Source organism: Hyperolius riggenbachi, chromosome 10, assembly GCF_040937935.1.
Source record: "Hyperolius riggenbachi isolate aHypRig1 chromosome 10, aHypRig1.pri, whole genome shotgun sequence".
NCBI lineage: Eukaryota > Metazoa > Chordata > Amphibia > Anura > Hyperoliidae > Hyperolius > Hyperolius riggenbachi.
Genome location: NC_090655.1, coordinates 26,116,395 through 26,131,212, shown reverse-complemented (window position 1 = coordinate 26,131,212; position 14,818 = coordinate 26,116,395). Strand labels below are relative to the sequence as shown.

The following is a 14,818-nucleotide window of genomic DNA, read 5'->3' as shown; positions in this document are numbered from 1 at the left end:
CAGGAGTAAAATGTTATGAATCCACTATCAACAACATACCATGCGGTAATTTACCGCTTTGGCGATAACGCATGCGGTAATAGTTTATGAATCGAGGCCTGGATCAGGATATGCAAATACTAAGTAACTAACACTTGTCATCACTAAGGCTTCTGATTGGCTTCCTCTTTTTGTGGCGTTCCAGCAGTTTAAAGAGGCCCTGTCAGTAAAATCACCTATAACCACAAGAAGTAAAAAGATACCTACTGACTGTGTAAAGTGATGCGTAAAAAGTTAGTATCCTTTATATACTAAATACAAAGATAATACAATCACACATCACAGGAAGGCACAAATCAGAAATGAATGGGCTGCATTGTTATGGTGAGCTGCAAGCTACCTCTTGCTCGTTAATCAAATGCGTCACTCCAAAGCTTTAAAGAGGTGGGCTCATAAAATAAAAATAAAAATGCAGCAGAGAGCGGTTTTGGTGGGGCTACCTGATCTCACTCTCCCCCGAAGAATCAAGTAGTCGGCAAAACTGACGCTCTCCGCTGCTCTGGCCCACTTTCACTTTTGTGACCTCTGGGTCATGATGCTGAAAAGAGAGATTGATTCTCTCTCCCAGCGCTCAGGGAGGCGGGGGAGCAGCAGGGGGCATGGCCAGGGAGTGAGAGCTGCCCAATGGAAGCTCTGGAAACTTTGCAGGAACTCCCCTGGCAGGCATTTTGAACAGGGAATCGCTCTCCTGTATTTACCCTCCAAGATGGTGACAAATGTTGTCGCTAATCTCGGGGGGCTATTGCGTAGCGGTGGGGGGGGGGCAGAGAACGGTGGTGTGGGGACATAGAGGCATGTCATGAGGCAGAGAACATGCCTCTGTGTCCCATCTGCCACCACGAACCGCCTCGGGTTCTCTTTAACTTGTGTGTGGTGTGATTGCTGTACACGGCGGGCTGGGAGAGCGAGGGGTACGTTGGCTACCGCCGTGTATCTGTTTTTATGGGGGAATTTTTGTAGGGTTTTTGTTCTCATTGGGCTTAATTTACAAAAGCGTGATAACTCAGTTATCACGCCTAAAAACTTTGCACGTGCAAACTAGGGTGCTAAGTAGTTTGCACCCTAGTTTGCACGTGCAAACCTTTTAGGCATGATAACTCAGTTATCACCCTTTTGTGAATCAAGCCCATTGTGTCAATAAAGCATTCAATATTGTTAGAAGAAGAAGTCTATGATTCTCATATTTTAATTTAATCAGAGAAGCCCTAATTGATTGGGATAAAAAAAAAATATTGAGAAGAGGAGCAGCAAAGCTCACTTGAGAACTAGAATCTGTGTAGGCGCTGAGTAAGCATGTATGTTGCTTTATTATGCATGTACAAAAATCAAACATTTTGCTAAGGAACTCCAGATATAATGTTGTTCATAAAAAGGAAAAGTCCATGGTGCCATTTTCAAAAGGGCCCTCTCATAGAATCTCAACATGTAATCAGCAAGTCTATAAGTCTATAACGATTTCTGAATTAAAGAGACTCTGTAACAAAATTCTCAGCCTTATTTCTTCTATCCTTTAAGTTCCTATATCTGTTCTAATGTGGTCTGGATTACTGCAGCCTTTTCTAGTTTCACTTGCACTGTCTCTGCAATATATCTAATCTTCTTTTCTTTCTCAAGCTTTGTAGAACCAGGGAGGAAAGGGCTGCCTCTGCTGTGATAGGGAGAGGTTATGCATGCCCCCTCCACGCCCCCTGCAGGCTCTGGGTGCTTTGTTTATTAGTCAAAGACAGGCTCTCTGCTCAGCTTCAGCTTGTCTGTGTTGTGAGGGGGGGGGGGGGGGAGCTGCTGCCTGTCACATGCTGAGAAACTGTGACTAATGCCAGACTGGAGTGCAGATAATTCACTATGTAATGAAAAGTTGTAGTATACTGTAATAAATATATATATATATATATATATATATATATATATATATATATATATATATATATATATATATATATATATATATATATATATATATATATTAGTGGCCATGTTTTTTGTTTGTAAACACTGCCTGATACTGGCGATTAAAAGCCAGGATTGCGGCAGAGAGCGGTGGAAACATCAAAGAGGGATCCAGGAGATCCCAGTGACTCGATTGGTATGTTTTTTTTTTATTGTACAAATTGGACAGTACAGAATCTCTTTAAGCCTCATACGCATGTAAGATGGGGTCACTCGGTGGAGATCAGGATCCGATTCCTCGGGTAGCATTGCAGGAGTGCTGTACAGAGATGTTCTGTTGCTATTGGGGCTGATTTACTAAAAAAGGACAACATTGGGGTACACAAGTGGTCCAGTAAGATGGCAGAAGTTTTGCAAGGCTTGACTTGGTCACACCAGGGCAGAGTGAAGATTGTTGATAGAAGTCAGTGAGTGAGAGTTGGTGCTCCTGCAGTCATGTGTGGCAATCACAGCAAGAACTTGTTTAACCTCCTTGGCAATATGGACGAGCCAAGGAGGATTGCTCAACCCCTGGAGGGTCTTTTTACTTACTTTTTTTTTTCAGAACATGTAGTTTGCGCTTTGCTAGCTACATGTTCTATCCGATCGCCGCCACTACCCCCCGATCCGCCACGATGCGCCGCTAAAGGGGCTGTCCCCCCCTGAAACGTCTACGAATCACCGCCAGGCTGCGCAATGGGAAGGATCGGAGCTCCCCATGATGTCATGACGTCATGTCCGATCATCATTATGGCGACGGGAGAAGAGACAATAGGAAGTCATGCTTCTCGCAGGATCTCGGACGCGTAAGTATGGCTGGCGGGGATTGGGAGGGTGGATGCGGACGGCATGGCGTACTGCTGTAGCTAGCAATACACTAGCTACAGCAAGGAAAAAAAAAATATTTAACAAAAACGGTAATGCATACTTATTTACGCATTACCCGGAACGCCAGGGAGGTTAAAAAATACCAGATTCATTAAAAACACATTCTTTAAGTTCTCACTATGGGTTTGTACACATACCTGCCATAGCGCAGACTCTCAATACCTTCACCAGCACTCCCTTTGCTTTGCTAGGTCTCAGGGAACACTGACTATGCTTTGCTAGGTCTCAGGCTCAGGGAACACTGACTATGCTTTGCTAGGTCTCAGGGAACACTGACTATGCTTTTGCTAGGTCTCAGGGAACACTGACTATGCTTTGCTGGGTCTCAGGAAACACCGACTATGCTTTGCTAGGTCTCAGGGAACACCGACTATGCTTTGCTAGGTCTCAGGGAACACTGACTATGCTTTGCTCGGTCTCAGGGAACACTGACTATGCTTTGCTAGGTCTCAGGCTCAGGGAACACTGACTATGCTTTGCTAGGTCTCAGGCTCAGGGAACACTGACTATGCTTTTGCTAGGTCTCAGGGAACACTGACTATGCTTTTGCTAGGTCTCAGGGAACACTGACTATGCTTTGCTCGGTCTCACGGAACACTGACTATGCTTTTGCTAGGTCTCAGGGAACACTGACTATGCTTTGCTGGGTCTCAGGGAACACTGACTATGCTTTGCTAAATGTCAGGCAACACTGACTATGGTTTGCTAGGTGTCAGGGAACACCGACTATGCTTTGCTAGGTCTCAGGGAACACCGACTATGCTTTGCTAGGTCTCAGGGAACACTGACTATGCTTTGCTAGGTCTCAGGGAACACTGACTATGCTTTGCTAGGTCTCAGGGAACACTGACTATGCTTTGCTGGGTCTCAGGGAACACTGACTATGCTTTGCTAGGTCTCAGGGAACACTGACTATGCTTTTGCTAGGTCTCAGGGAACACTGACTATGGTTTGCTAGGTCTCAGGGAACACTGACTATGGTTTGCTAGGTCTCAGGGAACACTGACTATGCTTTGCTCGGTCTCACGGAACACTGACTATGCTTTGCTGGGTCTCAGGGAACACTGACTATGCTTTTGCTCGGTCTCAGGGAACACTGACTATGCTTTGCTAGGTCTCAGGGAACACTGACTATGCTTTGCTAGGTCTCAGGGAACACTGACTATGCTTTGCTGGGTCTCAGGGAACACTGACTATGCTTTTGCTAGGTCTCAGGGAACACTGACTATGCTTTGCTGGGTCTCAGGGAACACTGACTATGCTTTGCTAGGTCTCAGGGAACACTGACTATGCTTTGCTGGGTCTCAGGGAACACTGACTATGCTTTGCTCGGTCTCACGGAACACTGACTATGCTTTGCTGGGTCTCAGGGAACACTGACTATGCTTTTGCTCGGTCTCAGGGAACACTGACTATGCTTTGCTGGGTCTCAGGGAACACTGACTATGGTTTGCGAGGTCTCAGGGAACACTGACTATGCTTTTGCTAGGTCTCAGGGAACACTGACTATGCTTTGCTGGGTCTCAGGGAACACTGACTATGCTTTGCTGGGTCTCAGGGAACACTGACTATGCTTTGCTAGGTCTCAGGGAACACTGACTATGCTTTGCTAGGTCTCGGGGAACACTGACTATGCTTTGCTAGGTCTCAGGGAACACTGACTATGGTTTGCTCGGTCTCAGGGAACGCTGACTATGGTTTGCTAGGTCTCGGGGAACACTGACTATGCTTTGCTAGGTCTCGGGGAACACTGACTATGGTTTGCTCGGTCTCAGGGAACGCTGACTATGGTTTGCTAGGTCTCGGGGAACACTGACTATGCTTTGCTAGGTCTCAGGGAACACTGACTATGGTTTGTTAGGTCTCAGGGAACACTGACTATGGTTTGCTAGGTCTCAGGGAACACTGACTATGGTTTGCTAGGTCTCGGGGAACACGGACTATGGTTTGCTAGGTCTCAGGGAACACTGACTATGCTTTTGCTAGGTCTCAGGGAACACTGACTATGGTTTGCTAGGTCTCAGGGAACACTGACTATGGTTTGCTAGGTCTCAGGGAACACTGACTATGCTTTTGCTAGGTCTCAGGGAACACTGACTATGCTTTGCTGGGTCTCAGGGAACACTGACTATGCTTTGCTCGGTCTCAGGGAACACTGACTATGCTTTGCTAGGTCTCGGGGAACACTGACTATGCTTTGCTAGGTCTCAGGGAACACTGACTATGGTTTGCTCGGTCTCAGGGAACGCTGACTATGGTTTGCTAGGTCTCGGGGAACACTGACTATGCTTTGCTAGGTCTCGGGGAACACTGACTATGGTTTGCTTGGTCTCAGGGAACGCTGACTATGGTTTGCTAGGTCTCGGGGAACACTGACTATGCTTTGCTGGGTCTCGGGGAACACTGACTATGGTTTGCTAGGTCTCGGGGAACACTGACTATGCTTTGCTGGGTCTCAGGGAACACTGACTATGCTTTGCTGGGTCTCAGGGAACACTGACTATGCTTTGCTGGGTCTCAGGGAACACTGACTATGCTTTGCTAGGTCTCAGGGAACACTGACTATGCTTTGCTAGGTCTCGGGGAACACTGACTATGGTTTGCTAGGTCTCAGGGAACACTGACTATGCTTTGCTAGGTCTCGGGGAACACTGACTATGCTTTGCTAGGTCTCAGGGAACACTGACTATGGTTTGCTCGGTCTCAGGGAACGCTGACTATGGTTTGCTAGGTCTCGGGGAACACTGACTATGCTTTGCTAGGTCTCGGGGAACACTGACTATGGTTTGCTCGGTCTCAGGGAACGCTGACTATGGTTTGCTAGGTCTCGGGGAACACTGACTATGCTTTGCTGGGTCTCAGGGAACACTGACTATGGTTTGCTAGGTCTCGGGGAACACTGACTATGCTTTGCTGGGTCTCAGGGAACACTGACTATGCTTTGCTGGGTCTCAGGGAACACTGACTATGCTTTGCTAGGTCTCGGGGAACACTGACTATGGTTTGCTAGGTCTCAGGGAACACTGACTATGCTTTGCTAGGTCTCGGGGAACACTGACTATGCTTTGCTGGGTCTCAGGGAACACTGACTATGCTTTGCTCGGTCTCACGGAACACTGACTATGCTTTTCTAGGTCTCAGGCTCAGGGAACACTGACTATGGTTTGCTCGGTCTCAGGGAACACTGACTATGGTTTGCTCGGTCTCAGGGAACACTGACTATGGTTTGCTAGGTCTCAGGGAACACTGACTATGCTTTTCTAGGTCTCAGGCTCAGGGAACACTGACTATGGTTTGCTCGGTCTCAGGGAACACTGACTATGGTTTGCTCGGTCTCAGGGAACACTGACTATGGTTTGCTAGGTCTCGGGGAACACTGACTATGGTTTGCTCGGTCTCAGGGAACACTGACTATGGTTTGCTAGGTCTCGGGGAACACTGACTATGGTTTGCTAGGTCTCGGGGAACACTGACTATGCTTTGCTAGGTCTCGGGGAACACTGACTATGGTTTGCTCGGTCTCAGGGAACACTGACTATGCTTTTCTCGGTCTCGGGGAACACTGACTATGCTTTTCTCGGTCTCAGGGAACACTGACTATGCTTTTCTCGGTCTCAGGGAGTGGCGTAACTACAATTCATGGGACCCCAGAAAACTTTGATGCCCCACCCCAATGTTCACACCCCTTCCTTTGCCTCCCGTTGGTGCCCTTCACAGTCTGGGGGTCCATCTCACATGGGTCATAAAACAAGTGTGGCCATCAGGATCTTCACACCCATGACAAGAGCACACCTCCCAACTTTTGAAGATGCGGAAGAAGGACACTTAAGCCACGTCCCCTGTGCGGCCTTAAGCCACACCCCTGCTTTTGCAGGAGGGCGACAATAGGAGGGAGGATGGTGTGGAGGAGGGTGCCAGTGGGTGGGAGAGGGTGACCCTGGGTGGCAGAGGAAGGTGCCAGTGGGAAGGAGGAGGGTGTCAGTGGGAAGGAGGAGGATGCCACTGGGTGGGGAGGAAGGTGCTAGTGGGTAGGAGTGGGTTGCCAGTGGGGGAGATGCCAGTGGGTGGGGAGGAAGGCGCCACTGGAGAGGAGGCAAAAAAAAAATGATCAAGGCAGCAGCCGCGCCAATGCGTGATGCGGGGCCGGTATCATTCCTCCGTCCCTCCCTCTCTCTTAATGTGCATCCCTGTGTCCCCCAGCTTGCAGAATAAAGGTGGCCACACACGATACAATAAAATGATCCGATTTTACAGTAATTCGATAAAAACGATCATATCTCTTGAAAAAAATCGAAAGCTTCTTTTTCATTCGACTGAAAAATCTGATCGGATTTCCCGTTTTTTTTCGATTTAAATCGATCCGGAATGCCAGATATTTCTCTTCAATTTCTACTAAAGGTTGTATGGTGTGTGTTGGATTGTTAATTTATTACATATACACACCCTAACAATTTTCTCTGAGTTTCCAATCATTTTTATCATAATTGAGGAAAAAATTGAATATAGGTGTGTGGTACATTGGTAAATTTTTTGAAATGTTACAATCAGTCAGAAAAATGTATTGCAATTCTTGAATTGAACAGATATTTAAAAAATTGTATGGTCTGTGGCCACCTTAAGTGTGCGCAGCGGAGAGGGCGGTCATTTTACCATTTATCCACACATACCGGCAGCCAACTCTTCTTTGCTTCCTGTTTCCTATGACGTCATAGGAAACAGGAGGCAGAGAAGAGCTTGCTGCCGGTAAGCGAGGATGGATGGTAAGATGACTGCCCGAGGGAGGAATTATAGCAGCCCCGCATCTCGCATTGTCACGGCTGGTGCCTCTGCCCCGCCGGCCGGGAAACTGGGAGGGGGGGGGGGGAGAGATCAGTCCCGCAGGATCTGGGACACTTGGGGGGCTTTCAAGTGTAGCCACAAAACCACCTGATCTGAAGTACAGTCCCCTGTATCGGAGGAAAGGAAGGTTAGTAGTACTCTGACAATAATGTCAGAAACGCCTGATCTGCTGCATGCTTGTTCAGGGTCTATGGCTAAAAGTATTAGAGGCAGAGGATGAGCAGCAGGACACCCAGGTAACGAGTATTGCTTAACCACCTTAGTGGTAATGACGAGCTCAGCTCGTCCTTTACCGCCGCAGTGGATATCTCCGGCCCCTGTGAGCCGATTTTGATAAATTTTTTTTCATACACGTAGCTAGCACTTTGCTAGCTGTGTGTGGGGTACAATCGCCGCCACTCCGCGGCGATTAGCCGCTAGCGGCGGCGTAAGGGTGCCTCCCCCCGCCCAGACCCCTTGCACAGCCTGGCCAATCATTGCCAGGCTGCACTATGGGGCTGGATCGGACCCCCACCCCCCCCCCCCTCCCGACGCCATGACGTGGATGACGTCATCCCGATCGTCGCCATGGCGACGAGGGAAGCCAAGCAGAAAATCCCATTTACAACGGGATTTTCTGCTTGCTGTAAAAGCCGGCGGCGATCAGACTAGATGGGCAGATGCGCCCTCTAGTGGTGAATCATGTAGCTAACTGAAAGTTAGCTACGATTCAGAAAAAGAAAAAATTAAAAAAAAAAAAAAAAAAACTGTCCGCACGCCACTCTGGCAATTTATTGTAGCGCCAGGGTGGTTAAAAGGAAGTAAATATGGCAACCTCCCTATCCCTCTCGCTTTACTTGTCCATTGAGGGCTCTGTCTCTGACACAGGAGACCAGGATTCAAACCTCAGCTCTTCCTGTTCAGTAAGCCAGCGCCTGTTCAGTAAGGAGACCTTGGGCAAGACTCCCTAATGCTGCTACTGCCTATAGAGCACATCCTAGTGGCTGCTGCTCTGGCGCTTTGAGTCCTCCAGGAGTAAAGCACAATATAATTGTTCTGTGTCTTATCCCCATGATTCTAAGCAAATCCAACAAGAGCTTGTTGTATTTTCCGGCCTCCATGTAAGCGCACGCCCACACTGTGCCTCTGTGCGTTCTATCTGCGCCTTTCCTTTGTGCATGAGAGACTGTGTGCTGCTTGTTAATACCGCCTCATGGTGAGAGGAACAACAATAAAACTTTATTGAGACAACATTACCAAACAACCAGAATGCAGTACTTAGAATGCAGTACTCTTATGTCACTGTAGGTGGAGCAGACGTATGAATCAACATTCTAGCACTACTGTGCAGGTGCACACAGGGTTTGCACAAGCACAGTATAGGCACCAATAGGCAGCGGCAGGTTGTTTGTGGTTTTTCATGGAAACGGCCGCTCGTTCCATGTCAGTTCACGGAGGGTGCATTTTAACAGGAAGAATAAGAAAAAAAAACGGAAAAAAGCGTGATATACGCTTAGAGAGACGCATGGGGGAGGCAACAGCCAGAAAAAGCGCAGCTTCCGAGAGAAGCTGTCGCTTTTTCAGCAGGGGAGAGGAATCAGTGATCAGGCACCATAGCCCTAATTACTGATTGCCTGGCTAACGAACCGCAGGCCGGGAGCACGGGTGCACATGCACGATCGGCCGCGGGAGCACACGCTAGCGCACATGGTTCCTGGACGTAGTTTCTACGTCCAGGAACTAAAATAGGTTAAATTGCTTCAACTAAGGCAATTCAATTTTTTATTGCATTTCAGTTGAAATCAATGGCAAAAAAAAAAATTAAAATGCACGTCGCTATGCAGTTTTTTATATTTTTTGGGTTTTCATTTTTTCTCCTGATAATTGTCGGAAAACTCAATCACACCGTGAAAATTGTGCTAAACACATGGAAAACACTTTGTATGAATTGTTGTGGCTGCATTGCAATACATTTGCAATCTTAGCTGCGATTTTCAGAGGGAAAAAGCCCTATTGTTGGTGGTATCAGCTGCTGTACATTGCATAAAATCTGGGGTGAGTGTTTACTTGCTACACAATGTACCTGCCATGCCTCTAACCATCTCTGTATTTCTGCAGGACATCATGTCTTTGGTCTTCCGAACGAGGAAATTGTGTTCCCAGAGCGGGTTTTGTCGAGAGAGAGGAGAGACGCCGGACAGAACCACACGGTAATCTGCATTGTAGTGATGGGTCGTTCGCGAACGAGCCGGCTCTAAGAGCCGGCTCTTTGCTGCGAACGACAAGAGCCGGCTCTCAGTTTTGAAAGAGCCGATGCCTCAGCCGCCCCACACAGCTCTGCTTTGCTGTGTAATAAAGGGCGCTGAGGCATGCTGGGAGATGTAGTCCTCCTACGAGCTTGTAGGAGTGTATGGGGCGGAGCAGAGCAGTAGCAGGGGGGGTTGCCGGAGCCAGAGAAGCAGTCTGGAGTTGTCATGGAGACGGGGGCGGGGCTTTTACTCCGATTCTGAGTGGCATCTAGTGAAATTTAATATAGAGCCGATTGAGAGCCGTAAGAGCCGGCTCTTTAATGGGAGCCGATTCAGAAGAGCCAATTCTCCAAGAAGAGCCGGAATTCCCATCACTACTGCATTGCCTATTCCAGGCCCGCACACAGGGGAGGGGGCCTGACTTCCCCCTCCCTCACCTCATGCCCTTCCTTCAGTGCTCACCCTCCAGGATTAGTGCAGCGGCCGGGCAGCAAGACTCACATCTTCCAAGAGCAGGGCCGGCCCACCCATGAGGCGGGGTGAAACTTTTGCCTCAGGCAGCACTTCTGGGGGGGGCGGCACCCGCCCATCCGTGGGTGTGGGGGGCCGCCCGAGCTGGAGGGGATAGCGGGCAGGAAGGGGGTATTGGGCCTAGTGGCAGGGAGGGGGGTCAGACCCCTCCCCCCCTTGCCTGGGTCCCCCGTCCTCCGCTCCCCTCCAGCTTGTTACGTCGCTGGCTGCAGCTATAAGAGGCAATGGGCGGGGATCACTCACCTCTTCCATGTTCCAGCATGCGCTCCACTGACGTCACTTCCTGCTACGCCACATAGCAGGAAGTGACGTCAGTGGAGCGCAGGCTGGAACGAGGAAGAGGTGAGTGATCTCCGCCCGTTGCCTCTTATAGCTGCAGCCAGCGACGTAACAAGCTGGAGAGGAGCGGAGGTCGGGGGACCCAGGCAAAGGAGGGGGGGGTCCGACCCCCCTCCCTGCCACTAGGCCCAATACGCCCTTCCTGCCCACTATCCCCTCCAGCTTGGGCGGCCCCCCCACACCCATGGCTTTTTGGGGGGAGGGGCGGCGATTTCTTTAAAGCTTGCCTCAGGCGGCAAAAAGTCTAGGGCCGGGCCTGTCCAAGAGTTCCAGGTTCAGGAGGTTCAAGCAGTGATGGCCTTTTCTGTCTTCACCGCTCACTCTACTTCTGCTAATCTAGGAAGTGGAGGTGAGGGAGGGGGGATTCGGGACCCCTTCCTGCGGCCGTGTGTGCCCGCTCCCTGTGTGGGCCTCAGAGCTGTGGTTCCCCCCAGGTTTCTCCTCTAGGTTCACAGTCTTCTCCATCACTTAGTAGTCACCTGAATTTGAAAGCTACACTGTAGATTTATTTTCTTCGTTTGGTATAGTTGGGACTATTTCCAGGGTTGATATGCTGACTACTAAAGGTTGCCATACATTAAGCGATTTTGGCTGCCGATCGTCCAAGAGACAGATCTCTCTCTGATCAAATCTGATCAAAGAGAGATCTGTTGGCTGCCATAAACTTCAGGATGATTTCAGATTGATTTCAGCATTAAATTTTTTTTAGGAATTGCCCCCTCCCCCAAATGTAGATGTACCTCCCCGGTGCCCGTGCATAAATACTTTATCTGTCCAGTGTCCGCTGATGTCTCTGCATCTATAGCACATGGAGCACATGTGTGCAGCGTCTCGCACATGCACCCCACGGGCAATACGGTGCCAACCACATGGGGCACAAATGAGGAATAAGAGTGCAGAGACATCAGCGGACACTGGACAGGTAAAGTATTTCAGAAGGGCACAGCAGCAGAATGGATCAGGACCGCGAGGGACCTGATGGACTACAGGAGGCTGGAAGAAGCACCAGGTAAGTTAACCCCCCTGGCGGTATAAAAAATTCCGCCAGGAGGGAGCGCAGCATTTTTTTTTTTAGTTTTTTTTTCTTATATCATGTAGCAAGCCCAGGGCTCGCTACATGATAGCCGCTGCTCAGAGGCATCCCCCTGCCCGCCCGTTCAAAGAACGTGATTTCCTGGAGGGCTTCCCCCGTCGCCATGGCAACGGGGCGGGATGACGTCACCGACGTCGGAACGTCATTGGGAGTCCCGAACCACCCCTCAGCGCTGCCTGGCACTGATTGGCCAGGCAGCGCACGGGGTCTGGGGGGGGGGGCGCGCGGCGTGACGGATAGCGGCGATCGAGCGCGGGGCAGTGCAGCAGCAAAAAAAAAAAATTAAACAAATCGGCCCAGCAGGGCCGGAGAAAACCTCCTGCGCGGCTTACCCCGAACTACGTTCCGGGTTACCGCCAAGGAGGTTAAAGGACATCCAAGGTGAAAATAAACTGATGAGAAAAACAATTGTATCCATCCTCCTCCTAAAAATGACTTTTTTTTTAGATATCCCACAGTTTTCTTTTATATTTAAATCTATTTTTTAAGTTTTTACTATTTCATTGTCTCTGCTTAATGACACCTTCATTGAAGTATGCCAGAGCTCAGATCTGCAAGTTATTGACCCTTTTTCTCTCTTTCCTGCTCCAGAAAACCATTTACTGACAGGAAAGTGTTTTTTGGCTGTAACTAATTATCAGTGAGGGTTATGCTGTAGTCAGACCCAGTCCCGACCCGGACAGAAACTGCCATTTACATACCTGATGTTTAACTATTTCACACAGAGAAAGAAAAAAAAAAGGAACACAGCATAGTTATTTGTGTGCTTGGCACACTACATACACATCTCATTTCACACGTCACCTCGGTTGTCCTTTAACCACTAAACGACCGCTCCACGGCGATTGGCGAGAGCGGAGCAGCAGCCCTAGCACCACTCCACGCCAATTGGCGTGAAGTGCTAGGGGCGGAGATTGCAGGGGATTGCGCACGCCGACTTCAGCCTCCCAGCGATGATCGCCGCTAGAAGACTGTTAGACGTCTAATAACACTGCGATATAAGGCAGCCGCTGCCCGCCCACTCACCCAGCCGGGGCTAAAAGGTAATTGTGGCTGGTAAATATCCTTGCAGCAGGGCCCAGGGGAGTGGGGGGGGGGAGCAGGCAGAATGGAGCAGGGTCAGCGCTGATGGGGCCTCAGCAGGGGTCAGGGCCCTGGGGCAAATGCCCACTTTGCCTCAATGGTAGCGCCGGCCCTGATTGTAAGTCAGACAAAGGTGACTGTAGATTCGGCATTTTTTGTCTGTGTACAGAGCTTAAAGAGGAACTCCAGTGAAAATAATGTAATAAAATAAGTGCTTCAATTTTACAATAATTATGTATAAATGATTTAGTCAGTGTTTGCTCATTGTAAAATCTTTTAAATCCCTGATTTACATTCTGACATTTATTACATGGTGACATTTTTACTGCTGGCAGGTGATGTAGCTGCTGCTTGCTTTTTTGGCAGTTGGAAACAGCTGTAAACAGCTATTTCCCACAATGCAGCAAGGTTCACAGACATGAAACTTCCAGGAGTACGTACTCAAGAGTTTCTTGTGGGAGGGGTTTCACCACAATATCAGTCATACAGCATCCCCTGATGGTCTGTTTGTGAAAAGGAATAGATTTCTCATGTAAAAGGGGGTATCAGCTACTGATTGGGATAAAGTTCAGTTCTTGGTCGGAGTTTCTCTTTAACAACATAGCAACTGCTTAATAATATGCTGCTTGTACAGCTACTGGCCTAAACATAGGTGTGAACACTGTTTACAGCAAATGTACGGATGAACTTTACATGCCATTACACTAATCTGTGGTTATTTCTGCCTACAGGATGAATGGGAGGATAACGTGTCCTATATCATCCCGACTTCAAACTGTACTCTGCTTGTAAACCTACAGAGGAACAGGTATGCAGAGCCCCGGTCTTCTTACACACTGAGCAGTGCTAAAGAGTAGAGAAAGTACACAGGCAACTCTATATACTGTCATTTAAAGCGGGATTGTCAGCCACAAAATCAAATTCCATTTACCCGCTGCTCTGTGTTTATTATGTAGTCTACAACCTGAACCTGCATTGCTAGCATTCCAATATAATCATAAATGTTTCTGCTGTAAAGAATCGTATCTCAGTCAGCCTGGCTCTATTCTGGTACATTGTTGGGGAGAGGGAAGCTTGTTATCTCACCTCCCACATTCCTGCTACTCACTGATTGGCTGAGGGCAGGTCAATGTGGCAGGCTAAGAAGGGAAATACACCTCACCCCTCTGCAGAAGCTGCTGTAATACAATCTATGCTGTGCTCACATGTGTTTACAAAGTAAACTAGATGACAGTGCAGTTTCTAGGAGAGGAAAAAAAAAAGTGTAAGGATGGAAATGACATCAGGATTGGCTTCAGTCAGAGGCAGCAAAGATGGAAAATGCCTAAAACAGTTTTCTCTTTATTTACTAAATAAAATTCATTGAAATCAAAACGTCGACAGTACGATACATATGTTATGTAAGAAGAACAAGTATTTATCTACTATTAGATGTGTTCTTTTTTCTTGGGATAGTATGGCTGTCCCTCCTGCTTTAAAGGGTACCCGGAGCAGATTTAAAAAAAAAAAAAAAGTTACATGCCTCATTTGCCTCAGAAGGAAGGAAGCCTCAGGATAGTCCAGAGGTTTTCCCGACCCTCCTCAAGCCCTCCTCTCCAGTGCTGGGTCCCTCCGAACATATTGGGCAAGAGGCTTTCGAGTATGTTGTTCACGTGGCCATGCTGCCATCATTGTACAAACCCGGAGATAGTGTAAGTGAGTGACTACCTTCCACACTCACAACAAATGCAATTTCAATACAAAGTAGAGGATGACTGCAAAATCGCTTTTCATTCACTGTACAAAGCGATTTTGCATTGATTTTACTACCCAAAACCACAAAAAAAAAAGAAGGAAATTGCAATTGCTGTGC

At 48.4% G+C, this 14,818-nt stretch overlaps 1 protein-coding gene across 1 annotated transcript in view; it reads left to right on the top strand.

Annotated features, from left to right (window-relative positions):
• The window catches only part of LOC137535684 (disintegrin and metalloproteinase domain-containing protein 9-like), a 210,962-nt gene that overhangs the window by 8,582 nt on the left and 187,562 nt on the right, over window positions 1–14,818 (top strand). Inside the window, exons 2-3 of the mRNA XM_068257548.1 lie at window positions 9,790–9,881; window positions 13,698–13,774. Of these exons, the coding sequence (XP_068113649.1) occupies window positions 9,790–9,881; window positions 13,698–13,774 (169 nt within the window). The remainder of the gene's footprint in view (window positions 1–9,789; window positions 9,882–13,697; window positions 13,775–14,818) is intronic.